Source organism: Podarcis tiliguerta, assembly GCF_965153285.1.
Source record: "Podarcis tiliguerta genome assembly, chromosome: 6".
Lineage (NCBI taxonomy): Eukaryota > Metazoa > Chordata > Lepidosauria > Squamata > Lacertidae > Podarcis > Podarcis tiliguerta.
The window spans coordinates 83285736-83312884 of record NC_139539.1 but is presented as its reverse complement, the minus strand read 5'-3'; the positions used below and the strand labels follow the sequence as shown (position 1 = coordinate 83312884).

Genomic DNA, 27149 nt, shown 5'->3' with positions numbered 1-27149 from the left:
CAGGGGGGTGGAGTCAGTGGGACTATAAAATCAGTTCTGGGGGGAGTTCGTTGGGAGTTGTTGGTGGGTTTTAGTGGGTTGGCTGGTTGGGAAAGGCAGGTGGTAATAGAGAGACAGTTAGGGCAGTGGATTCTTGAGTGTGGGGCGGTAGAAGAGATAGAGAGAGGAAAATAAGACTAAGAAAGTAAAAAGCAACAATGTTTGGAATGCCGTAGAAGTTTTGTTTGTGTCTGAAATAAAATACACTCTTCTTTATTAATTGAGAAGCTGACTTGAGACTGAAGTGATTTTACCAGGGAGGACCTGGTTGGTGGCACCGGATTAGTGGTGTATGGGTCAATAGTCCGTGAGACAACCGGGGGCTCTATACGAACACCATAGTCACATACACCAAAGTCACCCACCAATACACTAAATATTGTGCTATTGTCCCTCCCACATTCACTATGAGGTTTCACATTTCTTCATCCATACCTCCTTACTGCCACCCATCCCAGTCCTCAGCTACTTCTACATTTCTGACCAAGAATCTCCCCCTCTTTTTCTTTATTCCAAATGTTCTGCATAACTTCCCATCTCTCCGTTTCTCATCTAATCTGCTCACTTCTTATGACCAGGCTTACGGTAATGAAAATACTGAACAAAATAATTTTGAAAGTACTTCTTGAAATTTGCCCGTTATTTCCCATAGTTCAAGAATTATGTTTCCCATAGACCCCTTAATCATGTGATGTTGTCAGGGAACTGCCATCGGAGCGGGAGGCGGAGAGGAGGCTCCTGGACGATGGTGGAGAGGGTCCTAGTAGGAGGAGGGATAGCCCATCCGCTGGGGAAGGTAATCAGCGTAACACCAGTGGAGAAGGGGAGGAGATAGAGGAATCGGAGAGGTGGCTCCAGGACTCTTCGCAGGAGACCAGCAGAGAGGGTACGAGTGCTCCATTGCCTACACCCACCTTGCGCAGAAAACTTTCACGCAGGCAATGGGGGAGGAGACTGGGCGTCAAACAGCTTCTATGCTGGAAGCGGTTTAAGAAACGCCCACTGACGGATTCTGCCAGCGACTGAGGCAGCCACGGAACTTAAGGCTGTCCTGACAGAAAGGGTTCAACCATGCAACCTAGCCAGGAGTAAAGGCAACTTATGCACGAGCAACCCCCAGAACCATTACAGATGTCACCATAAACAACAACAATAACACATGTACAACAGTTTGCAGGGGCTCGTGAGGGTTCCAGAGTATGTAGCAACAAGAGACTAAAGGCCAAATAAGATGCTTGCTTAATTAGCATGCAGCTACATAATTGGGCTGGCCCTTTCATTAGACAAGCTGAAATAGTTGCCTCAGACAACAGAGTCTCTCTTGTTTGCAGCCACCTACCTGCCACCGCTAGAAACTATTTCAAAATATAATTGGAAGCTTAGAGGTTGAATATAAAACCTTGCACTTCAAAGAAGTTTAAAGTAGGCACTCTCCCAGGACACCTTGCCCAGAATGCCTCTCACAGAGGAAGGGCTCACTTCCTCACAGTGGCATAGTGTGTTTTTATGGTGCCCGGGACATGTGTGAGTGTGTGCATGAGCTGGGGAAACAGGGCGCAGGGTGCGGAGGGCAAATGGAGCTCTCTGTGTGCCAGCCCAGCCCTTGCCACCAACACAACACCAGCCCTGAGCTGCTTTGCGAGGCTGGGATCTGGGGAGGGCGGCGTGAGAAGGATGCAACAAAACGAGGTGGAGAGTAGGGTGATGGAGGAAATAATGTCAGAGCCACTACTGTGTTAAAACGGGCTAAACATTATTTACATGTAAGTGGAGGGATATGTGCATAGCTGCCAACGTTTCCCTTTTTTTAAAGGGAAATTCCCTTATTCCAAATAGGATTCCTCGCAAGAAAAGGGAAAAATTGACAGCTATGGATATGGGAGAAGAGGTGTGGGAGCGGCAGAGCTATCTGCCTCAGGTAGCACTTTTGCCTTACTCCAGTCCAGGTTACATATCTGGTTTTTCCATAATTAAGTACAAGCTTGAGGGGGCTGATTCTTATTGGGAAGGCAAAGCAGAGAAAGACTTTTCTCTCCCATTGCAACCGGAATTACGTACCCACTACCACGGCTAGGAGCCTGGGGAGTGGGATAGTCCCTACTGATGTCTAATTTGATCCTAAGGCCATGCCAAATCAGATCAGATTGTGGAGAGTTTGGGATCCACGAAAATGGATCCAGGATAAGCTAAGACATAAGACGTCCAGCCCTGCCCAGAGTTTGCTGTGTCACCACATCTGACTGCCAGTGAGTATAATCCGCTCTGTGCACCACTGTTGCCCAAAATTCATTGCCATGACTGGGAATTTGCAGATGTGTGATAGCTGCTATGGCAAACAGAAGCATTCTCATGAAATCACAAGGTATTCATTGACACAGTTGAAATACTTTAAATGTTCCCCACCTGAGTCTTCGAACTCGCTATTGTAAGTATTCCAGGTCTCGCTGATGCGAAGCAGGTTCTCTTCCATAGCTTGAATATCCATATATGGACAGTTGCATTCTGGGAATTTGGGCCCACACTGACACCAACAGTCGTTGTCCTTGCAGATAAATTCCCCTTCTGAGTTGCAAGCAATATAGCTCAGAGCTGCCTGCACAAACCGCTCCTGCAAGTAGTCAGGAAGGATCAGCTGAAGACCTTGAGGGAGGAGGAGGAAGAAGAAGACAGAATCCATCTTACTAAACGGGATGTTTTCCTCAAAGCTATTGACAACATCCTTTCTCTAATCTATATGGATATAAAGCAGTCTTTCAAAAGTATCTACAAAAATTATTAGTCCATGCATGCTGAATAATCATTTGTGACATACAGACGGGGCCAGATTTAGGTTTGATGAGCCCTAAGCTACTGAAGGTAATGGGGCCCTTTATATGTCCAGCTGTCCTTTGTCAACGTCAAATTGTCGCTGTTTTTTGTGTTGAATATATGCTATGTGGTAATTTATGGACCTAATAGGTATCTAAAGCCATTTGAACATAACAAAATATGTCTTTTATCAAACTAATTGTTGAACTGAAATTCAACAATTAAGAAATATATTAATAGTGAAATACAATTAAGAAGAAATTGCTGTTTTGGGGGTTCTTTTTCAAAGTCTGGAACAGATTAATCTGTTTTGCATTACTTTCTATGGGAAAACGTGCCTTGGTTTTGGAACGCTTTGGTTTTGGAACAGGCTTCCAGAACGGATTAAGTTTGAGAACTAAGGTACCACTGTATCTAGAAATGAGCAAACCAGTGATATTTTAGGGAGCAGGCTAGCAACCGGGGTCCATTACTTACATCATAGGAGCCTATGCAACAGAAAACACTGTTGTTGTATGTAGGTTTTATTTTATTTGTTTTTTATCTTATATTTTGGGAAAGTATATCCAGTTTTGTTTTCCTTTAAAAAAATTTGGGGCCCCCCAAGGGAGTGGGGCCCTAAGCTATAGCTCATTTAGCTTATATGTAAATCCGGCACTGCATACGAATAACCTGATGGGGAGGGGAAAACTGGCTGTGTGGAGGTGATTCTGAACTGCCACAGGTGACCAGGCAGGTGGGCCAATGAAATCTTTATAAAAGAAGCTTTATTAATATGCAATGAATGTTTAAGAGCAGTGCACTATTGCCCATGTATCTAACATTCAATATGCTTTTATTCTCCTTTTCAAAGAGATGCTTTTGAAATCAACAAAGCTTGTCTGCCAAGAAGGGGAATGCCAGGTTGTCTTAACTGTATGTATTTCTTAAATCAATGAAAGAGTCATATTTCAGGTCGCAGTAACCTGAACTGTACCCACTTTGGTATTATTGATCTAACAATTATAGCCCTATGCCCACATTACTCAGGTATGGGGCAATCCCATGTTCACTGGGGAGCCAGTGAATGCTATGTTCACACTTCCAACCATTCCTTGGCCATTACACCCCCTTTCCTCAAAACCATGTGTTCCGCACAGTTGTATGTAACAGAACTCCAAAGCATACACTCACACTTGCATCTAAGGGCTTTGTGCCAACAGAAAACCTGCACAAATGGGAATCCCAATCACTCAAGAGCCCTTGCATTTGAGCAGGAATTCACAGCTCAGAATCACTTTGCAGACATTGCTGAACACAGTGCGAAATTATCAAAGGAAGGGGGTACAATACTGGGGGCGGGGCTGAAAGGAAGGCCCAACTCCCCAGGAGACATGGCATTGCCCTACACAAAAGTAACGCAGGATTATGTTTCAGCATGTGCAAAAACACTTGTTCAGGATGAAATGAAGGTGTGCAAAGAGCCCTTTGTTATCCTACGGCCCTTGTTTATAGCTTGGTTTCACTTTAGATTAACCCCTTAGATATGTCAGATGAAGATCACCTTCATATATCTATATCTATATCTATATCTATATCTATATCATCTATATCTATATCTATATCTATATCTATATCATCTATATCTATATCATCTATATCTATATCATCTATATCTATATCATCTATATATCTATCTATATCTATATCTATATCTATCTATCATCATCTATCACAGCATGGCAGCTGCTTCCCCCTGCTACAATGTCACAAGATTGAGGAATATGTAGGAATAGCAATAAATATGACCATGAGGGAATGTTGTTGATAATGGCAGTGACTACAGCAACCCAAATATGTGGATAGGGCATTCTGCTTCCTAGTGGGATGTTGATAGTATAGGAAAGACCCACACAACTGGGGGCATCTACAACAATGTGAAGTATTTACATGTCTACATGTGTTTCACATATCAATCCAGGTAACTGGTTGTTGTTGTTTTTTATCAGACAGAAGATTAGCTGGAGTGCTTTCCTTTTGTGAAAACTATCAAAAAATGAAGGAGAGTTTAGAACTGGCTTTGTGCTATCTGGAATTGCTGAACCTAGGTCTCTCTGCTTTGCTGTGTTTTGATGCATGGGCTTGGCACCAAGATTACTCTCTTGATCACGGCAGTCAAGAAACATTTGCAGGCAGCAATGCACAGGAAGCAATGCAAACTAAATAGGGAGGAAATCAATTCAGTCAAGGATATAGTCTATATTAGCAGGTATCATCTTTCCAGCTCATCACATCTGGTCCTTTCTGATATAATGAAGGTGTTTACAAATGACTGGGAGCCAAATTCTATGAGCCAGTTCCATCCAAGTACTTGGCCTTTAAGCTGCTTTAGTTCCATTCAGTTATATCTGTTGTCTCCCTCTTCATCTAGGTTGTAGGGTTAATGGGGCTTAGGGTGGAGGAGGAAGGCAATGGCACCCCTACGCCCTATATGTATTTTCCGTTGTGAATGCAACCCCTTTTCTCTGGGTCTCCTTATGATATTCAAAGTATATGGTGCTATCCTCCTGGGATGGTACCACTTCAAAATACAAGAGGGAGGGTCACAAAAGAACCCCTAGATGTGGAAGGCCAGCAAGCCAGAGAGAATACTATTATTTTGTTTGTTTATTTACTTAGCACCTCAAAACTGCTTAATATTAAATCCCTAAGAGATATGCACAAAATAACATAAAAACATAACAAAATAATTTAACAAAAATAACATAAAAACTAACAATACAAGAGTATACCAAAAAGAAGAAAACAACGTTATATAATCTGGAAGAGGTAAAATCAGGAATTCGGGGAAAAACAAAGTCTGATCTTATGGATCAGGAAAGTCTTCACAAGACATGTAATGAAAATATTTTAAAAGTCCGAAAACCACATGGCTCCTGTTCATAACAAAACCACAGCTGAGGCTGTGCTCCTCTCCCACCCCCCTCTCAACTTCACTTGCCATCTATCTATATATGTAAAGGTAATTTATTTGGGGGGGGAGTATAGTAAACTTGGGACTATGTGTTACCCTTTACTCACCAAGGCAACATTGACTATGAAATGGTTTTAAAAGGCAGTTCTGTGTGCCATGATTTTTTCTGTAGGAATCCAACGGCATGTATCAAAACAGGTCTGTGATTGATGTAACAACCAATTTCCTAAGCATTTTACTGACAAATATTATGTCGAGCTCAGGGAGAGCCGCTTCCGAACGGCAAATAATTTCCATAAACACAGTGGAGATATGAGCCCCAATGAAAATGACAGGATCATCTATCAAACTGTTATATGCCCCAAAATATCAGGCGTACAATGTGATATTCAAGATAGGCTGTCCTATTATGTGAGAAGTGGAAGGGGAGGGTGGATGTTGAGCTTATACGTCAATTCAGTGGGAAGATAATTCTCACTGCCTGTCCCAAGAGCCAAAAAGTGTTATTTCCAGGCAGCCCACATTCTAAACCAGCAAAGGTTTCAGCACCAGGAACAGCTCCATTTGGATGATGGTGGCAGAGGCTGCTTTCAGGAGAAAGTCTTACACCATCAAAAGCTTTCACAGAAGGAGCCCAAGCAGACGTGAAATTTTGTGGGAAGCTAAAAGAATTTCAAGAAGCTTAGCACAAATTATCTGAGTTTTAAAAATAATCTCTGTAGCTGTAACCAGCAACCAAGGAAGAACATACTGAAAAGGAAAATGCAAACAACCAGAACCTTTGTTTCACATTTCCCATTGCTATTTTCTCCCCGTGATCCTATAAGTGTTTTAGCTTGATCTGTGTCTGTTTCCCCTTCCTTGAGATTATATGGGTATTTTAGCTTGATGAAGTCCTACAACTGGTAGCACAAGGATGAGTATCTGTATCACCTACAGGCAAACACAAAATCATTTAGCTCACTATTAAGTGGTTCACTTGCCAGCAATTGCCACTGACAACACAATCATAGAACTGTAGAGTTGGAAGGGACCCTGAGGATTATCTGGTCTAACCCCCTACAATGCAGACATATGCAGTTGTCCCATATGGGGATCAGTTGTCCCATATGGGGATCAAACCTGCAACCTTGGCGTTATCAGTACCATGCTCTAGCCAATTGAGCTATCCTAGCTCTAGGATTATATAGCAAGGAAACCCCACTGTTCAAAGGAGATTAGATAGATATAGATAGATCTATAGATAGATAGATCGATAGATAGATAGATAGATGATAGATAGATAGATAGATAGATAGATGATAGATAGATAGATAGATAGATAGATAGATAGATAGATGATAGATAGATGATAGATAGATAGATAGATGATAGAGATAGATAGATGATAGATGATAGATAGATAGATAGATAGATGATAGATAGATAGATAGATAGATAGATGATAGATAGACAGATAGATAGACAGATAGATAGATAGATAGATAGATAGATAGATGATAGATAGATAGATCAGTTGCCCTTCCACTTTTGCTCTTGGCCCTGCCCACACCAACATGTGGCCCTCGGAAGCTTGCTGGTAAAGAAATATGGCCCTTGGGATCCCCAAACCTGATTGACACCAGCTCTAACCCAAGAAGTTCCACAGATTTCACAGGCCTGGCTTTTCCAATGTGACAAAAAACACACATAAACACATACTCACTCTCCACTCACTAGTTTAAGATCAATGGAATGTATTGCTCAGGAAGAAGTTTTCAAAAAATAAAATAAAATGACAAATATCCCTATAAACATCTTCCTACAAGAAATTAACAAAATTCCACCCACGTACCTTGCAACTGAATCTTATTTTCCGGACTCTGTACCAGAACAGAACTGACAGAATCTAGGTTGTCATAGTTACTGCAGCCAAGAGGACCAGTCCGGGTTTCTGTTACCTAGTGAGTAAGGGAATGGAAAACCATTTGCTGTATTATACAGAACAAGCTAAGTTTCCTTTTAAAAACACCTGGCACAGTGCAGCAATAGAATTCATCTTCATATATACAAGCGGTGTGACATTTTTACCTGGACATATGTTTCTTTTAAGCAGCCCCTTTCACAGACAGCAGCCTTATTTGCCGTATCAGATCACCATGTTTTATAGAGATGAAATTAAATGGTAATTTTAGCAAAATCTTGGGAATTGCATTTTTGTAGGGCTGTGTGAAGACCTCCCCCCTCCCCCAACCCTTCACATGATATTCAGGGGTGGTGTAACTTCATTACATATTTGCTGGGGGTTGGGGCGTAGAAGTCAACAGTCTGGTTGAAAGAATGGCCTCAGAAAACTACTCAACTACCCTTCTGAGATTTTTCAACTTGGTTAATACAGTATGAAAACATATTATTGGTTCCAATTGGTGGGTAAAGGAAGCAATGGGCTAGGAGAGGAGGGCTAGAAGAACTTGTGGCAGACTATATCTAAGCCAACATTTCTTGGATAGCTCAGTCGGTTAGAGTGTGGTGCTAATAACACCAAGGTTGCAGGTTCAATCCCTGTAAGGAACAGCTACAGTTTCCAGGAATCTTTAGGGGGAGCCATAATGGTTAAAGTAGTAAAAATGTACTTTAAATGAATGATGTGGATGCAACCGATATTTGCTAGGTCACTTAGAAGGTTTCAGGGCTCAGTGGAGATTTGAACCCTGGTCTCCCAGTCCAAGATCAACACTCTAATCACTACACCACACTGGCTCAGTATACTGAACTAAATCCACAGTTGTATTCCAATTTTTTCATACTACTCACAGGCAACAAAACAGGCAAAGTCACTTCGCTGAATATTTGGGTTGGGTGAAATTCTCCAGTTCAGGAGGGGTTTGAAAAAATTGGGCGGTGGGGGTGGGGGGTGGGGAGAGATTTATCTGATTTTTTTTTTTCATTTTTACTGACTTCTAAATGATTGTGTTTTGTACTTTTTCAACATTTGAGGTTTTACTTTGAAATTTATAAATATTTTAAACTACATGATCAAAGTAAAGCAACCAAAGCTCAGCATTTTCTTTTCTTTTCTTTTCCTTTTTTAAACCATTTAATTTCAGTGGGGAATGTTTTAAGCAAGTATAAAAACTTTGCACTGAAATCAATGGAACTTCCAATTGTTCAGTTTGGGCTGGATTATACCACTGAATTTTAAATCTGCAAAATTTAACATAATCTACAAATGTTAAATATACAAATTTAAACGGGCTGGATTTGCTTAATTGGTCTTAGTTCCCACAAAAATCAATGGGACTTAAATTAAGCCACGACTAACTTGTCCTGCTGATTTCTAGTATACATAAATTCAGATGGTTTGCAGTATAATCCTACACATGTCGGCTCAGAAGTAACTCCCACTAAATTCAGAGGCACAATCTCAAAAGACACAAGGGGCCAATTGTGGAAATGGATGCATGTTTAAAGATGACCCCCTGGATTCCTTCATTTTACTATCTGCTAAGTCTTAAGAATGTATTAAATCCATATTTGGATTTGTATTTGTATATGAAAGCTATACAAATACAGACCAACCTCAGTTCTTGGCAATGATATCAGTCAGTATCTGCTACAGAGAGCCAGTGTGGTGTAGTGGTTAAGAGCGGCAGACTCGTAATCTGGGGAACCGAGTTTGCATCCCTGCTCCTCCACATGCAGCTGCTGGGTGACCTTGGGCTAGTCACAATTCTCTGTAGTCTCTCAGCCCCACTCACCTCGCAGAGTGTTTGTTGTGGGGTAGGAAGGGAAAGGAGAATGTTAGCCGCTTTGAGACTCCTTCGGGTAGTGATAAAGCGGGATATTAAATCCAATAATAATAATAATACAGTGGCCTCAAACCTGGGAAGTATACCATAGATGAATGACTTCAATTCATTTTTTTTACCCTCCCTTATCCATTATAGTCAATAGGGTGTCCCACGAGATGCAATGCAATATCATTTGATACCAATAACAGTTCTGGAATTGCTAATTACCGAAATGGTTGAGTATACCACAAAGCCTAAGAGTTTGATAAATGTGAAAATCTGTTTCCAGTATGACTTTTCCCCTTGACAAAACTGCAAAATGAATGTTTGTGTATTTCAAAACAGAATTTGCATCCCCTGGTGAATCTATTACTGTAAGACCTACAGTTTAAATAGAGCTTCAGCTCTGTGTGCTTGTGGGTATGGACAGTAGCTTAAGCAATACAGAATGATTCTTGCAATATCTAGGTTTCAGGCATGAAATTCAAGTTTTGGGTACAAAATGTGTTCATTTATTGCTTTTGAGAGTCTCTGCAGAAACCAAAGAACACCCTCACACAAGGTTCAACATCAAATCAATATTTCAGATTGTGCAAGTTAAGCATTATAAAGCACTCTGTACAATTAAATGTCTGATGAAATCACTGCCAAATGCAAACAAATTCTGATCATATAGTCCACACATTTGTTTCTGCAAACTTTCATGCTGCGAAAACTGGTCTTAAGAATTCCAGCTTGAATTTATCTTGAATGTTCATTGACAACCTAAGCAGGAGACCCTGTAAGATATGCAATGAGTCAGAGGCAGTTTTCCTGAGATGCAATGTCCACCTAAAAAGAAAGGAATTTCATTTTTCCCAGATAGAGTCGAATATGGGAAGGAAAACTAATGTCTAGTGTCCAACCTCACCTCCCTGCATGCTGCTCTTTTTGATTGTCCTGGAAGTTCCAAAATGCAAAACAAAGCAATGCAAAAAACTACTTAGAAGAAGAATGGCAAAATTGGCACTGCAAACAGGTGCTTGTGATAGATGATTTTTCAAGCATTCTACCTTCAGGGCACTATCTCAATTTGCATACTGAGGAATGCCCAGAAATTTGCCCTGGAACCACAACATGTTGCAAAGAATTCTGAGCACAGCAGAGAGGGGAAAGAGTACTTTACTTCTTTCATGTGTTTCTTCTCATTTGTCCTTGCAGAACCCCAAGGAAGCTTTTGAAGAATGTCCGGCTTTCCAGAACACACTTTGGAAATCACTGCACTAGATAAATCAACCCTGTGACAATATATGTTAGACAATAGTTATACTGTACTGCCCACTTAAGCAGAAGTAATTCTCTTCTGCAAATATAAGGCTAGTGTCAATGGTCTAATTTCGACATAATGCTAAACTATAATTTAGTACGATATGTGAAAAGCTCCTCCTCCACTGTCCTCCTATAGCAGGGGTCGGCAATGTGCGACCCATGGGCTGGATGTGGCCCAAGAAGACCATTTTACCGACCCCCAAGCCACCCTTGAACCAAGCTGCCTGCTCGGCGAGTCCCCGCCACACTGTTCTAAACTGGTGCAGAATGGTGCAAGGACTTGCCGAGCAGCACCGGAAATCACATATGCACATGCATAGACACCGGAAATTGCATCTGCACATGTCCAGATGCAAGACATCGCTTCTGCGCAGGCACGATTTTCGGCGTCTTGGAATGCGCAGAAGTGATTTCTGGTGTTGCGCTGTGCCAGTCTGACCAACAGACGATTTCCATGGGAGTAATCCAGCCCATGGCCGGTAAACCTTGTCGGAACTCCATTCAACCGAGCCTTTGAAACAGCCTCCAACGTGTTTAATGACCTGAGCCTTTGATAAGGCTTCAAGCACATTCTTCAATCAGCAGAGTTCCCAGTATAGGGAAGGATGAGACAGTATGTGCTACATTTTAAAGAGTTTTATTTTCTATCTACGCAGAACAGAAAAGACATCCTCTCTCAATGAAAGCAGAGAGCAACTGAACAAAGGAACAAAGGAAACATGAAACCACTAACATCTCATCCCGGATCCCTTTCCCGTGAGACTCCAATAGTATGGAATCCCAGGAATGTAAACAGAGCCCTGTGACTCCACGCAGCTGCTCAGTGAGAAACAGAAACTAACAAACCTTGCCAGCCCCTGTCCTATAGCATGGCTGTGAGATTGGGAGTATTTACTTTAGTTTTTAACTAAGCACAGTTTGTCATAATATCCAAACCAGTAAGTGTGGTGAGTTTTAATTATGGTTTATATTTGAATGAGCCAGGATTAGAAATCACAGTTTGAAGTTGGCTTGCTTGGGCAAACCATGATTAAAACTAACCACAATCTATCCTAGTTCAGACATAACAACAAACCGTAGTTGACAATGAGAAAAAAGTTCATGGCTGATGGGGGGGGGGGGAGTAGGATTCTACAAATCAAAAACTTATTCATGTACCATTAAAACATAGTTTATTATGTCCAAACATGATGTCTGTTTTTACTTGTACATCTTATGCCACAATCAATCATCTAGACTTTAAGGTGCTACAAAAGTATCTGTTGAGTTATCCCCGGCTGCCTGTTGTAAATAAGCATTACAAATCAAAAACGAAAATAGAATTTAAAAGCAAAACTGGAGTGCAGCAGAATTTGGTTGATAAGGACCTCCTACTGTCAGCTGGAGAAAAGCAGCAGTTGTGGTCAGACTTTATGAGGTGTATTTATCACCAATGGGTAATGTGGTCTGGTTATTTGATATTTGCAATGGTTTTAGGGATTGGTTGCAGATGTGAGCAGTTTGGCAGTGAGTTTGCGGAGAGGGGCTGACTCAGGTGGTGGATAAGGCATTGGATTGGATCCCTAGTCAAGGTGGACAGGGGTGTGTGCTGGGAGCCCCACCTCCACTCCACGGAATCAGGGAATTCCATTAAAGGGATCCAGAGGGAGATCTTCAGTCTGGACACCAAAACAGGTGCCTGATTGGTCAAAGCACTCCCAAAATGGTGACCTCGGAAGGGTAGCCTTGATTTGATGTATGTCATAGGGTGATCTTTAACCTTGGTTAACCCTGCCAATAATCAGCCAGCAGACAGGCTCGTTGGTACAGGATACACACCCAATGCCTGCACCAAAATCAGCTAACATCTGTTATCAATGCACTAGTATCCTGTTTAGCCCCAGAAATGGTTGACCTGTGTTTATTGCAACTTCCCAAGCCCTTACCCATGGCCCATGGCTTCACTGCACCTGGATTTGAAATGGTCTACTTTGACGAAGTAAATGGCATTTCCGTGTGCTGCTCTGGTTTCACCAGAAGCGGCTTGGTCATGCTGGCCACATGACCTGGAAAAACTGTCTGTGGACAAACGCCGGCTCCCTTGGCCAGTAAAGCGAGACGAGTGCCGCAACCCCAGAGTCATTCGCGACTGGACTTAACGGTCAGGGGTCCTTTACCTTTACCTTTTTACTTTGACAAAGTATCTATTCCAATTTACAACGACCTCTTGCAGCAAAAAAACCCCCATATGAACAGCTTAGTTGGATCAGACCAAAGATGAGTCTAAAATAGTGCTCAGTTTCCAACAGAGAGTGGACAGTCAAATAGATGTCTCTAAAAACAGAGGTGCTCAACATTTTTGATCCCCAGAGGCCTTTGCCTGACCACTACTAGAAAAAGACTGCTACAGTAACTGGATCTTTGCTCTGACCCAGTCCTTAGGATTTCTCCCTTTTTCAAGAGTCATCTACCTTTAATGCACTATGAACACATAATGTTGTTTCATAATGAGGATTTATGTGCTCATGTTTATTCTTCCCATTCATTCTCATTACAGCTTGAAACTTCTCAGGTAACCAAATAAGGGAAGGGTGGTAATTAGCCTAATCATTACATGGTCTGCTTTTGCATATTCAGATTCATCCTTCATTCAGATAGGCCATTCAAGGCAATTGAATATAAGTACCGATTGCCATTAACTCATTAGGTCTCAGATTAGAGAAGATGACACTGTATTTGGGTTTTAAAAGTTGCATGTTTGTGATATGTGTGTGACGAGGGCCAAAAAGACTCTCACATACCAACTCTGCGGCACAATCTACCCATAAGTGAGAATTTGCAAAAGCATGTCTGTACTCATGACACTAATGACCAATCTGCTTCACTTTTTGATATTTCAGGCTTAATATGTTGTAATGAGAGTGAATGGGGAAAATGTATAAACACGGCCACACATACAGTACAACAGAAGTGTCCAAATCCAGGCTGGCCCTACTGTTAGGGAGAGTCTAGTAGCTGTCTTAGGCAGCAGATGTTGAGGGACAGTGAAGACTTGTGCCATGCAGCCCATATTCTATCTTCTAAGCTACTAAGCCTGTTGCTTTCAGGTTTAGTGCATGATGCTGAAGACAGAGTCAACAGCCAATCTTAACTCCTTTTGTATATGGAATTTGTGTGTGTGTTGTCCTTTGCCTAAGGCAGCAAAATATCTTGGGACAGTCCTGGTCTATATGAACACTCCCTCATGAACGGAAGGGTGGAACAGGGTCATGTGATCAACTACACACTCAGCTGGGTATTCATCCAGTGAGTATGAGAGGGAGCAGGGGATGTAAGAAGGCAGTGACCTATTTGCATTCTGACTTATTTGTCACAATCAGCACTGTTTCCATTGCGCTGCAGAGTTTGGCTTCTGCCAAATACTACTTATTTGGCTTGTTGTCTGCTTTTTGCTGTAAGCTATGCAAGTAGATAAATAGGTACCACTGTAATTTTACTGGTGTTAGCCACCCTGAGCCTGGCTCTGGCTGGGGATGGCAGGGTATAAATAACATTCATTCATTCATTCATTCATTCTATGATTATGATTATGTACCTTCTTGTCATCCTCTACAGCACATGTGCTTAAGCTGCAACTTTTCTTGGGCTCTGTACATGGCTGATGATGATTGAAAATGGTGCACACCTAGGTTAAAAGAATCCCTAGGAAAGGAGCAAACACAGAGGATGAGATGGTCCCTCTGCATTCTGGGAGAAGAAGGTGCTTCAAGGTTTAATGCAGCATTGAGGCATGGGCTTAATAAAGCACAAAGCTGGCCAGGGTAGTCCTGAGACTGGGAAGGAGCTAGGGAACATGGTCCCCTACACTCCCAGTCCTGATATTCCAGACAGAAGAATTGGAAAAGGCGCCGAGAGCACAGCAAAAATAATAATAATGCAAAGCCTCAATTTTCCTGCCAAACAATCAAAAGCAAACTTGCTTAATATCCTATCTCCTGTATAGCACCCCCTCAGTGCCAATAACAAAAGAAGCATAAAGCAGGCTGACGTGAGACAGAGGAGCGAGTCCCAAGTGAGCTGTTTCCAAAGATTATCACAGCACAGGTTGTCTTGGGCAGCAGGGTTTTCAATTCCCAGAAATAAAGCTCTTAACGTTTGGCATTAATGAGGAAATGCCGACAGTTTCCACTAAGTTAAAGCTCAGAACCACAGTGATAATGACCCGATTATATGTGCAGTAAGTAATTGCCTCTCAGCCATGTGGCAAGACTGAATTTTTGTGATATCAGCGGGCAATATTGCCCTTGGAGATATTGGTTTTTATATTTCTAGTTTTGCCGCTTTCTCACCCCACGGTAGTCATTAAATGTGCAGCAAAGATGGTATGCCTGCATATTTCTGCAGATCCTCCTGTTACTAGTCGCTTCGCAAACATCTTGAAGTCCATCAGCTTTCTTATTCTTCTCCTTTCGCAAGCTCAATGACAGCTGTGCCTTAGGAGACTTTCTTTAATGCCCTCAGTGTGCCTCTGCCCTATTTCTGTCATAAGATGTAATATTTCATGCTTGATCTGCAGTTGTTTGCTTCCATCATATTCTGGCACATTGACACAAAACTGGGTAGTAACCTTACCTCGGCTGGGTCACACCAGTGGCACCAGAATCACCTCTTGGAGGGAGGGAGAGAAGGAAAAAGAGAACGGGAAGAAGGGAAAAAATGGACAGAATTCTACATAGAATGAGAGAACAAAACTAGACAGATTCAATAGAGGGAGACAATAAAATAAACCATTAGAGAAAATAAGTGATAAAAATAGTACAACATAACTAAAATGGTAACAGTGCTAGTAAAATAAAACAACCACAACTACCTAGGAAAGGACAGTGCAAATGGAGTGGTGGTTCCCTCTATATTCATTTTATATATATATATATATATATATATATATATATATATATATATAGTACAAATTAGAAAACATACATATTCACAACAAAAGAAAATACAAAAGAAAAAGAAAATACATATAACCAAGGAAAAATATTAGAGAATATTTTGCCTCTATTTACAGTTATTTATACCTCTATAAAATGCTATTCACAATAAAGGAGTGAAATGAAAGATACGATATCAGAAAAAAATAAAAAATAAAGAAGTAAAAGAAAAAGACCATAGGTGAAAATTTTTAAAAGTAGATAAGTACTCACTATACATAGCCGTTTCCCATCCATATTTATATTCAATTCCACCGTTTGCCTCACGCGTTTTTAATAATCCGTCCGTTAGAGGTTCCCTCTATATTCTATGGGGCAAAGGAAACTTGCTGTCCTTTGAGCCATAGACCTCAATCTCTAACCTCCATTTCTCCCATGCAAGTGCTTGTATCTGGGGAAACACTGGTGGGGGCAAAATGTTCCCTGCCATCTTTGACAGTGCACCACAGATGTGCAGTGCCCCAGAGAGGCCCTCCCCTCCACACAGAGACCTATTGTCATAATGTTGGGCATTTCACAAATTCAGAAAAATTGATGAGATGAAATCTGGCACAATGGCACTTCCAACCCTACCCCCATTTACTTGGAAGTAAGCCCTGCGGAATGTGGTGGGACTTGCTTCCAACTTAAATATGCTTAAAACCAGGGTGTCAATACCTAAGCAGCATTTTCATTTTGCAATGATACCCCTGTTTCATTCTCAAAGGTGTGTCAAAAGTAAATAATTGATCCTTGTTTTGCATGCAGCCTCCAGTATTCAGTCTCTGTCAGGGCTGGCTCAGATGCAGGTCAGCACTCAAGATGCAGAGACAAACAGAAAAAGTTAGCTCTTCATTCAAGAAAAGAGCATACTAGGCAGTAATGCCTACAAACAGGACTGGCCCCCATGAAACAGTTGCCAGGACTAAAGGTCTTTGCCTCCTCCTTCCCCCTAAGTCTCCTCCCCATCCGGATGTCTCCCATGCAGCCTTAAACTATGTCGGGGAGGGGCCACCTGTGCTCTTTGTTCTGCCACACACAAAGCTCTTCATGACCCTGGAGACAAGCGGGAAGGGGAGCTTACTACAACAGGAAAGGCAAGCTCCATGGATGCTTCTACAGCCTCTGTCCCCTCCTTCTCTGCTTCATGTCCTTAGTCTGCACTGCTTTCTGCATCTGGTTCTTCTCTCTCACTCAAGCCTGTTCCTTCTTCAACATCCAAGCATTCTGCCACTCTCCTCCCATCACCCTCTGACCTGTCCTCAGTGTCCCATCACCACTCCCCGGGCTCTGAGCCTTCCTCCTTTGAGGCATCCCTAGGGGGTTCCCCGGCTGGTGCCTCCCACTGGTCCTCTTCATCAAGCCAGTCCCTTGCAGTCTCTTTTCATGTCTGCACTGGTACTCACTGCTCTTCCAGTAGTGTCATTGCCCATTTTGGCAGAGCTGCCTTTCTTTGAACACTGTCTCATTAACCTGTGTGAAAGTGAACTCACTTTGTGATGGCTACATTACAGATGAGCCATAATTTAATAACTTATCCTTTTGCGCCTTCTTGTCTGTTCAGCCAAGAAGGACATGTCTGATTGCTTTCATTTCAGAAACCACTCAACCTTTAGCCTTAAAGTTGTCCTTCTATCTGTGACCTTTCATCATATATCATATATCATATATCAATTTCTCTTGAGATCCCTCATATACTAACTAGAAAAGCCAGCAAAGTGGATTGATCATTTCGTGTTATGCCAAACGTTGCTTATTCAAATATCCTTGATTACTGCCTTCTTTGGATAGGAATAGAAATGTTTGCTTTTAAACATGCTTCAATAAACGTGACTCAAAATGAAGGACAATGCTAATTCTGTACTATGTATGTATAGCACTTCCAATATGATATAAATAATTTTGGGACAGTTCTCCTGTATCCCTGCCTTCTTCACGACAACTTAATCAACATTCTTGCCTGGAGCTTTGCTTCTCTTTGAAGACCTGTGCAAAACCACTGAAACTCACTGAAACTCCTTTTCCTTTTAACAATGCTAAATATTATTGTGGTGTACAGGCAAATATTGTAAGATTAAGAGTGCAATCCTTCCAGCAGTAAAACACAGATAAAACAAACTGGCCCCGCCACGTAGGTATGTAATGAAAAGTCACTTTGCTGTGATTTCTTGTAGTGCTCTGCTGAAGTCTATCACCCAATTTATCAAAAGTTTACTTCTCCTGTGGAAGAGGCTTCTATAATTTGTCCTGGCCTCTTTTTCAAGGCACTTTGATTTTAATTTTTTTTTAAAAAAAACCCCCAATGTTTTCTTTAGAATTTTCAGTGGGTACAGGGCTGAGTTTAACTTATCAGGCCTTCACCAAAGCGAGGTTTAACGTTTTTCCCTCCAATGTCCTGAGACATAGATTCTCAAAGGGCCAAGTCCCCGCCATGTGCGAATGTGATAAGGTGACGCCGGAGTCGCTCCAGCACATTATGTTCTCTTGCCCCTTGTTTAATGTGCTACGGGCAAATTTGCTGGGATCAATCATTCAGAAACTAGTGGGTACCCCTCCAACATTCCACCTTGCCCAAATCTTGCAGGATAAGGATACCCATACGACCCTGAAAGTGGCTAGGTTCCTGGCCGCGGTCCTTACCCAAAAGCGACGCCAAGGAGCACTACAAGCTAATTAAGGTGTAGGATGCCATTCCATCTTACAGTATTTTATTGTTATAGGGGTGTTTTAGCGGCTGTTTATTTCTTTTTTTCCTTTTTTCTTTCTTTTTTTCCCTTCTTCTTCTTTTTTCTTTTCCCACGTCCACAAGCTGTTATTTATGTTTTTTTCTGTATGGGCCCATGGCCGTAATAAACTTGATTCTTGTCATAGATTCTTGTCTCTTATCAGTATGAGGTAGCCATGGGTGGGGTGCATATTTTCCTTTCCATTAAACTTTTCTCCAGCTCTTTGCAGCCTCCCCAGGTGCCTGCACTTCCTGATCTGGAAAAGGCCCATAGGGGAAACTGATGTCTTCCCATGAGTTTTAATTAAAACAATGGAAAAATGGGAGATTGGCAACAGAGAATATTATACAGTGGTACCTCGGGTTAAGTACTTAATTCATTCCGGAGGTCTGTTCTTAACCTGAAACTGTTCTTAACCTGAAGCATCACTTTAGTTAATGGGGCCTCCTGCTGCTGCCGCGCCACCGGAGCACAATTTCTGTTCTCATCCTGAAGCAAAGTTCTTAACCTGTAGCAATATTTCTGGTTTAGCGGAGTCTGTAACCTGAAGCATATGTAACCTGAGGTACCACTGTATCAGTACTACTGTAGATTTCATTTTTAAGGGAAGTCCTTCCTTTTATCTAAAAAAAAAATGCACACTGATTTCTTTAAAAGTAAAAGGACTGCACTTAAAAGAAAAACAATGAAAATATGTCAGGTGCACAGTAGGCAGTCTCCCGAACTTCCCATGGTTACAAGAAAGCCCCGCTGAGGATAATATGGCATTTGCAAGCAATGTGAGCGCCCAGGAAGGCTGCCGAGGTCAGATCACTGGGGAAAGGGTTTGTAGAATGGAAGAAAGGACACATACACACAAACACCTTGAGAATGAATGCAAAAATCCCTGCAGCCCACCTGTGGTAAGTCTACTGACATTTCTCCTCTCCGTTAATAATTTTCTGGTGCAATTGCTTGTCTCGTAAATTGATGGGAAATGGTTACAAAAGGCACAGGAGAAACCTTCAGCACAGCACTTCTTTTTTTTTCATCTCAAAAATGGAGATGCAAATGAGCTTTCAGTTTATTTCGGTTCTGTTGCCAGACCACGAGGAGAAGTGATCAATTTCCAGAATCATGTCTGATTCCGAAAAGCAGCAGCCACACATCTTTCTCACCCTACCTTAACTCATAACACATTGCAAGTAAAAAGAATATGAGTTGATGCTATCTCGCCTTGAGTTTCCCCACACCTGTAAGCAGTTCAGCGAACTGGAGCTGTTTGGAACATTCAAAGTATATCAGATATTTTCAAGCCAAACCCCCCATTGCATTGCAGATGTGCTTGTTTTGAACCACAGGCCCAAGAGAAGGCTTGGATGTGCTAATTGGGATTCTGTAATTTCAGTCAAACATCAATCAGTCATCAGATGATGTAATTCAAAAGGGTATTACACACTGGATAATAAACACATTTATTGATACTGTTTAAGGGGCGATGACTTGAAAAAAAATAATCGTTCTAAGGTACTGACAGGAGGAGCCAACCTTTTGGGGGGGGGGGAGAACAGGCGGGACAGAAAAGGTAGGTGGGAATTCAAATTAATTAAGCCAACTCCCTACCCATATCTACTATGTTCAGCTCATTCTGCCCTAGTAAAGTGTGAGAGAATTTGGTTTCTTTGGTGGGCAGAACAAGCTACAATAAGTGCCTGGAACTACAGTCAGTGAGCATAACTCAGTGCTCATTTTCATAGCACTCCTCAAACATTCAAACTATCAGGAGTGTCATGGAACACACTCTGTAGCACACATATCTAAAAAATTAGCTGATGCTGCATACAGAGCAGGAGCAGACAAAATTTGCCAGAAGCCCATCTACAAGATGACATAAAGCAAATCATAAACAGTGCTTTTCCAATTATGTTCCAGAGGAAACTGAGGAAAGAGGAAACTGAGAGGAGGTATGATAGCCATCTTCAAATATCTTAAGTGCTATCACATGGAAGATGGAGCAAGCTTGTTTCTCCTGCTCTGGAGGGTAGGACTCTAACCAATGGCTTCAAGTTGCAAGAAAGGAAATTATCGAAGCACTATCCCTTAGTTTGCCTTGCAAGAGGATAGAATGGGATAACCCTCAGCTATTTGGAGGAAGTGAGTTATGTAGCACAACTACGTAGTACATAGATGTAGACAGGTGTGCTTCCCCATATTTAGCTGTATAGGAGGGCTGGGGAACTTGTGACCTGCCAAAGGTTGCTGACCTTTGACTCCCATCATCCCTGACTGGTGACCATATTGTCTAGTATTGATGGAAATTGAAAAACAACCAGCAATTTTGCAAGCTCCCCGCCTTTGCTCTAGAAAATGCATGAGGTAGTACTGGATCAAGGAGAACAAAGGAGGAAAGATGCAAAAGGATTAACAAAGGCTAAGACTACCCTGTTAGGCTTAGCACAGAGAGAAGGGAAGTAAAGGTGGGGGTCATGATTAGATCAGTCAACAAGCAATTTTGCAAGAGGATGGGTTTGACCTATTAACCAATCTTAATTCAAAATAGACCACTGGTAAAACTGGTTTCTGACCAGAGGTTGCAACTCTGTTTGTTTCTTCTTCTTTTTCTTCTTCTTCGAACACAAACAGCACTTCAGATAAAAACATACGCACACAAATGTACTCTTCAATATACACATGCCTAGCTTAGACGAGGAACTACACATATACAGTGGTGCCCCGCAAGACGAATGCCTCGCAAGACCGAAAACCCGCTAGACGAAAGGGTTTTCCGTTTTTCGATGCACTTTGCAGGACGAATTTCCCTATGGGCTTGCTTCGCAAGACGAAAATGTCTTGCGAGTCTTGAGATTTTTTTCCGCTCCCCACCCCCTTTTTCTAAGCCGCTAAACCGCTAATAGCCTTTTAGCAGCTAATCCGCTAATCCGCTAAGCCTTTAATAGCCGCTAATAGCCGCTAAACCACTAATAGCGCTAAGCTGCTAATAGGGTTGCTTCACAAGATGAAAAAACCACTAGACGAAGAGACTCGCAGAATGAATTAATTTCGTCTTGCGAGGCACCACTGTAATGGCATGTTATGTGTACAAATCATGGCCTAACCAATAAGCTTGCCCCTGTGCTTGCTTAGTTCAGGTGTGATAATCATCCCAAGTCATTTATCTGGGTGCAGGAGGAAAGAGTTGTGTTTTGTTTTGTTCCGCTCGACCCCAAATGACACAGATAATGATCACCACCACTTATCTGACCACAGTAGTGCAGAACCTCACTTGCTACAGACATTTACACTTATGGAGGCAAGATGTTTTGCCTACACACAATTCTAATTGTTTGAAGGTTAAAAAAAGAAGGAAAGAAAGATATCAGAAGAAAAGTGATTCTTTAGCTTCAGTATATCAGAGGTGAAATGGTAATACAAATTCCTACATATCCAGGCTGGTGGAATTCTGCTCTGAGAACAAAGGTGACTGAATAGATCAATGACAATTGAATCGCATTCACAGTTCAATTGACTTTGCCCAGAGAAACAATGACTTACAGCGCAGGCATTTTTAAGGATGACGTAGCAAGAAAATCCATTTTATTATGGAATTAATTGAAATGTCTCATGAAAAAAATGTTATGAAATGTTGTCTATGACACTGTTACTATTCCTTTGAATAGCCAAGGGATCTGACAATGGTTTGATCCTCAGCATTCAAGCCTAGCAAAACTATTATGATGTAGTGGCACTGAGTCTGAGCTGCAAATCAGGAAGCCTCCAGTTCAAATTCTGCTTCTGCTATGTTCTAGAGATGCTTTCAAATATATTTCCAGGTTCTCTATTTCTGAATTACCTAATCTTATCTCTGGAGCAAAACTTATGCAAATCCTGCATTGTCCCATTTTTGTTTCCAAGTTGGGTACAGACCACACTATGTGTGTTTGATGAAAGTTACTGAAGTCTTTGTAGAACTTCTCATGTACCTACTGTCCATTAGTCCAGTCAACAGAGATGCCATCAACGTATTTCAGGTGGATGAGAGGCTTTGGAGAGCAGGAGCGAAGAAAGCAGTGTTCCAAATCAGACATGGAGATGCTGGCATACTCACAAGATAGGGGTTCATTCACCTGCCCATCTTCCAGTGTGGCATATTCCAACATCTGCCAGCAGTGCCCTTTTATATTCTACATAGGTAAAGGACCCCTGGACAGTTAAGTCCAGTCAAAGGCAGCTATGGAGTTACAGCACTCATCTCACTTTCAGGCCAAGGGAGCTGGCATTTGTCCACAGACAGCTTTCCAGGTCATGTGGCCAGCATGACTAAACTGCTTCTGGTGCAACAGAACACCGTGACAGAAACCAGAGTGCATGGAAATGCTGTTTACCTTCCCATGACAGCGGTACCTATTTATCTACTTGCACTGGCATGCTTTCGAACTGCTAGGTTGGCAGGAGCTGGGACAGAGCGTGGGGATTCAAACCACCAACCTTCTGATTGGCAAGCCCAAGAGGCTCAGTGGTTTAGACCACAACACCACCCGCATCCCTATACTTTACCTTACCTTACCTGTTTTCTACATAACTAGCTAGCCTCTACACCCACCCACACCCCAGTCCTTAATGCCAATATATTCTTTCACCATATTTTCATTGGAGGAAATGAAGCAAAGAAACAATAAAAATGGACAGAAGAGATTCATCTCCACTGTGCATTCAGTAGGTTGTTTAGGCAAGTCACTATCCCCCCACAATGCTTCAGTACAGTGGACACTCGGGTTGCAAACATGATCCGTGTGGGAGGCATGTTCACAATCTGCAGCGTTCGCAACCAGCAGTGCCGTGTCTGCATATGCGCAAAGCGCAATTTAGCATTTCTGTGCATGCACGAGCACCGAAACCTGGAAATAACCTGTTCCGGTACTTCCGTGTTCGGCGTGGTGCGCGACCCGAAAACGCGCAACCTGAAGCGTCTGTAACCCGAGGTATGACTGTACAGTGGTAATCATATTGACTTACCTGAAAGGAATGTTACAAACATTTCTCAGGTAAGTTGTGTGGCAAATTGTGAGTGCTAGCTGGATGCATATGAAAGTATAGCCACGGATGAGTAAGCTAACTACAGGTTCCACACAAGGCTCCTATCTCCAAACTAGAGATGCAAACGTTGGTGTTTTGTTTTGTTTTTTGTATTCAAGAGCAGCCATGTTCTGCTTCTGCAGAGAAATGTTGCAAACAAAGCAAACATTTTCAAGCATTATTTCAAAACCTCAGAAAGAAAAGCGGCGAGTTACTGTAGAGCATGCTGTTGTGATCCTCTGGCACAACTAAGTCCATTGCAATCCGTAGGCCGACTGTGTCATAAGATTGGACTGCAAGTCAGTTGCACAGGATGGGAAAGGAGACACAATTTTTTGGTCCTCTGACCCAGCGCCAAAGAGCAAGAGCAAGCCAGAGCAAGCCAGTCGACCTTTTGACAGGGTGAAACGATGAGAAATATGAAACCAATCAGCTTTGAGATGGAGATCTAGGATAAGCAGCAGCAATCTGCTCAGCACTTGGATGGGAATAATGGAAAACATTAAGTAATAGCGAGTCTGTCAACACTTTGGGCAGGAAGCCATTCGCGCTTATAGCCGGGCTGCAAACTAACCAATCAGAAAGCACTGCTCTTGTGAATGTTACACATTCATTTTTGCAGATAAGCACCTCAAACATGGAATGCCAATTTTCAGCAAGGCAGAAATATCCCCATTTCCAAGCTACTGCCCTTCTCCTGATCCCCTACCTTGCAGATTTGCATGGTATTAATATAAATCAGTTATGTTGCGTGGAAACGATAGGAAGGGTAGAAAAGGAGGTTTCTCAGTAGCCTGCGGGCTAGGGAGGGAAAGAAAGAAAACCCTGGCTAAATAGTTAATCATTTGTCTAAAAAATAAAATAAAATAGCAATTAAGTCATTTTTCAATAATCCCATAGCAGCCACCCCAGTCTTTTCCCTCTGCCAATGCACTGCCAGGAAAGCATTCTCCAACTGCAAAACCCCAGATTAATTTTAACCAGTATATCAATATAGGATTTGGAATCTTTTAAAAGCTGCAAAGCCTCCAAATTATTAGAAGGGCATTTAGTTTCCTTTTCAGATCCATAGGGCTTACAATTACACGGTGACTGAGGATGTAAATTATGATGTTTGAATTAATGTGCTTTATTTATTCCTTTCACCCAGCACCGAGAGATCAATATAGCTTCAAATGTCAGATTTCAGCTGGAGAATTTTACTCAGCATAAATTCCTCATAAATAGGCTAACATATAAAGGCTAGAGAAGGGGAGGGGAGAAGCAAACACAGCTCTAAACAGATTAATTTCACTGTTATCTGCAATATCTGAGTCACTGCTTATTGTTACAAATTAAGACCAGCATCAAAAAGTTAAGTTGAGAAAATGAGCGATGCTTTTTTCGGTATCCTCAAAGCTTACGAGGGGCGAAATGCAATTATACTCCCTCTGATGTCTGCATACAAAGTAGATAGTTGCGGAACTATGTATAGGTCTTTGTGAAGATTCTGGGCTTTAAGGAATCCATTACTTGAGTAATAGGGCATCAACATGGCATCCATTGAAACACATGTGCCCACAGAGTCCTCTTCTGGTGCCCACAGGGCCATGTCTCCTTTCCCTCTTAAAAGAAGCCTTTTATTATAGTCAACAGAAAGCCTTTATCAGGCTCAACTGAGGGAGACAGTGTGAGTGGTTGCAGAGTACATGCAGATGTGTGCAAGATACCCACAACAGTTTGTGTATTTTGCAAATGCACCCATGAGCCAAAAAAAGGTTAGTGGCTACCGATTTACGGTATGAACTCCTGCACTCCTTACACACACACACACACACACACACACACACACACACAGAGTACCTAACTGTTAGCCTGCTCATGCCACAGTTTCCATGCTTTTGGGCCAAGAATGGGCAACTGAAAGCCCATGAAATAACAGAATAAAAAAATGTTCATGGCAGAACAACATGTTCCATGGCATTATATTGTCGTCACAGCATCTGAAACAAGTATAACAATCTAAATATCTGGTATCGCCAACAGAAAATGAAGAAAGAAAGAAAGAAAGAAAGGGAGGAAGGAAGGAAGGAAGGAAGGAAGGAAAGGAGTTAGACAGAAATGACTGGGATATATGAAATGTTTGGGGGCACATTACTTTCTATGCAATACATGGTTCTGCATGCAACCAAGTCTTCTTCTCCATCCCATGCCATAAAGATATCATTGGCTATGAATTATGATGGGATCAGAATCAGTAGACCTCAAAATATGGGGTGTTTGACTTTATATAGACATTGGGTTAGTCCTTGTAGGAAGAAGATACTTGATTGTATCTCATCCAGCATCCTCTGGTCTGATTCAGTAGGGAACTTCTCATGCATGCAAGGCACTACAGTGTGTAATTTTACAGAAGCCATCCCAGTTTCTGATTTTATTCCAGAATGTCCCGCTTTTCCTTAGAATGTCCCTATTTTCATCAGATAATTGTTGGAGGGTACGGAGTCATATGACCCCCGAGCCAAGGAGATAGGTAACTATACAACCTTTAGAAGACATCTGAAGGCGGTCCTGTATAGGGAAGTCTTTAAAATGTTTTATTATGTTTTTTATATGTTGGAAGCCACCTAGAGTGGCTGGGGCAACCCAGTCAGATGGGAAGAGTATAAATTGTTATTAGCATTATTGGATGTCCCTATTTTCATTGGAGAAATGTTGGAGTGCATGCCGTTAAGAGTCCATAGATACACAAGGCTCTCTTGCTGCAGAAAATAGCAAGGATAATTGTGCTAAATGGACAGACATGAAGGATGCAAAGTTGAAATTGTTCTCAATACTCCCTTAAAACAAATAAACAGAAGGCCATGTCTGGCACAAAATACTATAGCTTAATCAAAAAGATAAAACAATGAGGTGTAGAGGTGCGAAAAAAAGGAAAAAAAGTCATTAGCAAAAGAAAAATTTCCCCTATAACTGAAACATTTTCCTCTGCCTGAAAGCTTTCGCATTGGGCACAGAAGCCTAACAATGTTAGTTCTTTCATGTTTCCAACATGGCAGGTTGTCTGTTCTTGTAAATGAATGCATAAACTGAATATAGGCCTCAGGCTTCTGGCAAGTTGCTAGTGAAGCCCCTCAGGCACAATATCCATTGATTTACAAAATAAATGCAACCACTTCAAAACAGAGCGATGCATATGTTGGAAGGCCTAATAAGATATTTCAGGCAATGTGGTTATGGCTACAGACTTCCTGTCACATGCACACATTGGGGAGGAGAAGTCATACTGAGCACAACATGCCATAGCCCACAACACATTTGTCTACGGTAAGGTAAAAGGTAAAGGTAAAGGATGCCTGGACGGTTAAGTCCAGTCAAAGGCGACTATGGGGTTGTGATGCTCATCTCACTTTCAGGCCGAAGGAGTTGGTGTTTGTCCACAGACAGTTTTTGGTCATGTGGCCAGCATGACTAATCCGCTTCTGGCACAACAGAACACCATGATGGAATCCAGAGTGCATGGAAACGCCATTTACCTTCCCGCTGCAGGGGTACCTATTTA

General features: G+C 41.9%; 1 protein-coding gene across 2 annotated transcripts in view; it reads right to left on the bottom strand.

The window, feature by feature from the left end:
- The window catches only part of BRINP3 (BMP/retinoic acid inducible neural specific 3), a 260642-nt gene that overhangs the window by 70552 nt on the left and 162941 nt on the right, over positions 1 to 27149 (bottom strand). For both annotated transcript variants that reach the window (XM_083445297.1, XM_083445298.1), the window contains exons 5-6: positions 7635 to 7740; positions 2443 to 2679 (exon numbers count right to left, since the gene is read on the bottom strand). In XM_083445297.1, the coding sequence (XP_083301423.1) occupies positions 2443 to 2679; positions 7635 to 7740 (343 nt within the window). The remainder of the gene's footprint in view (positions 1 to 2442; positions 2680 to 7634; positions 7741 to 27149) is intronic.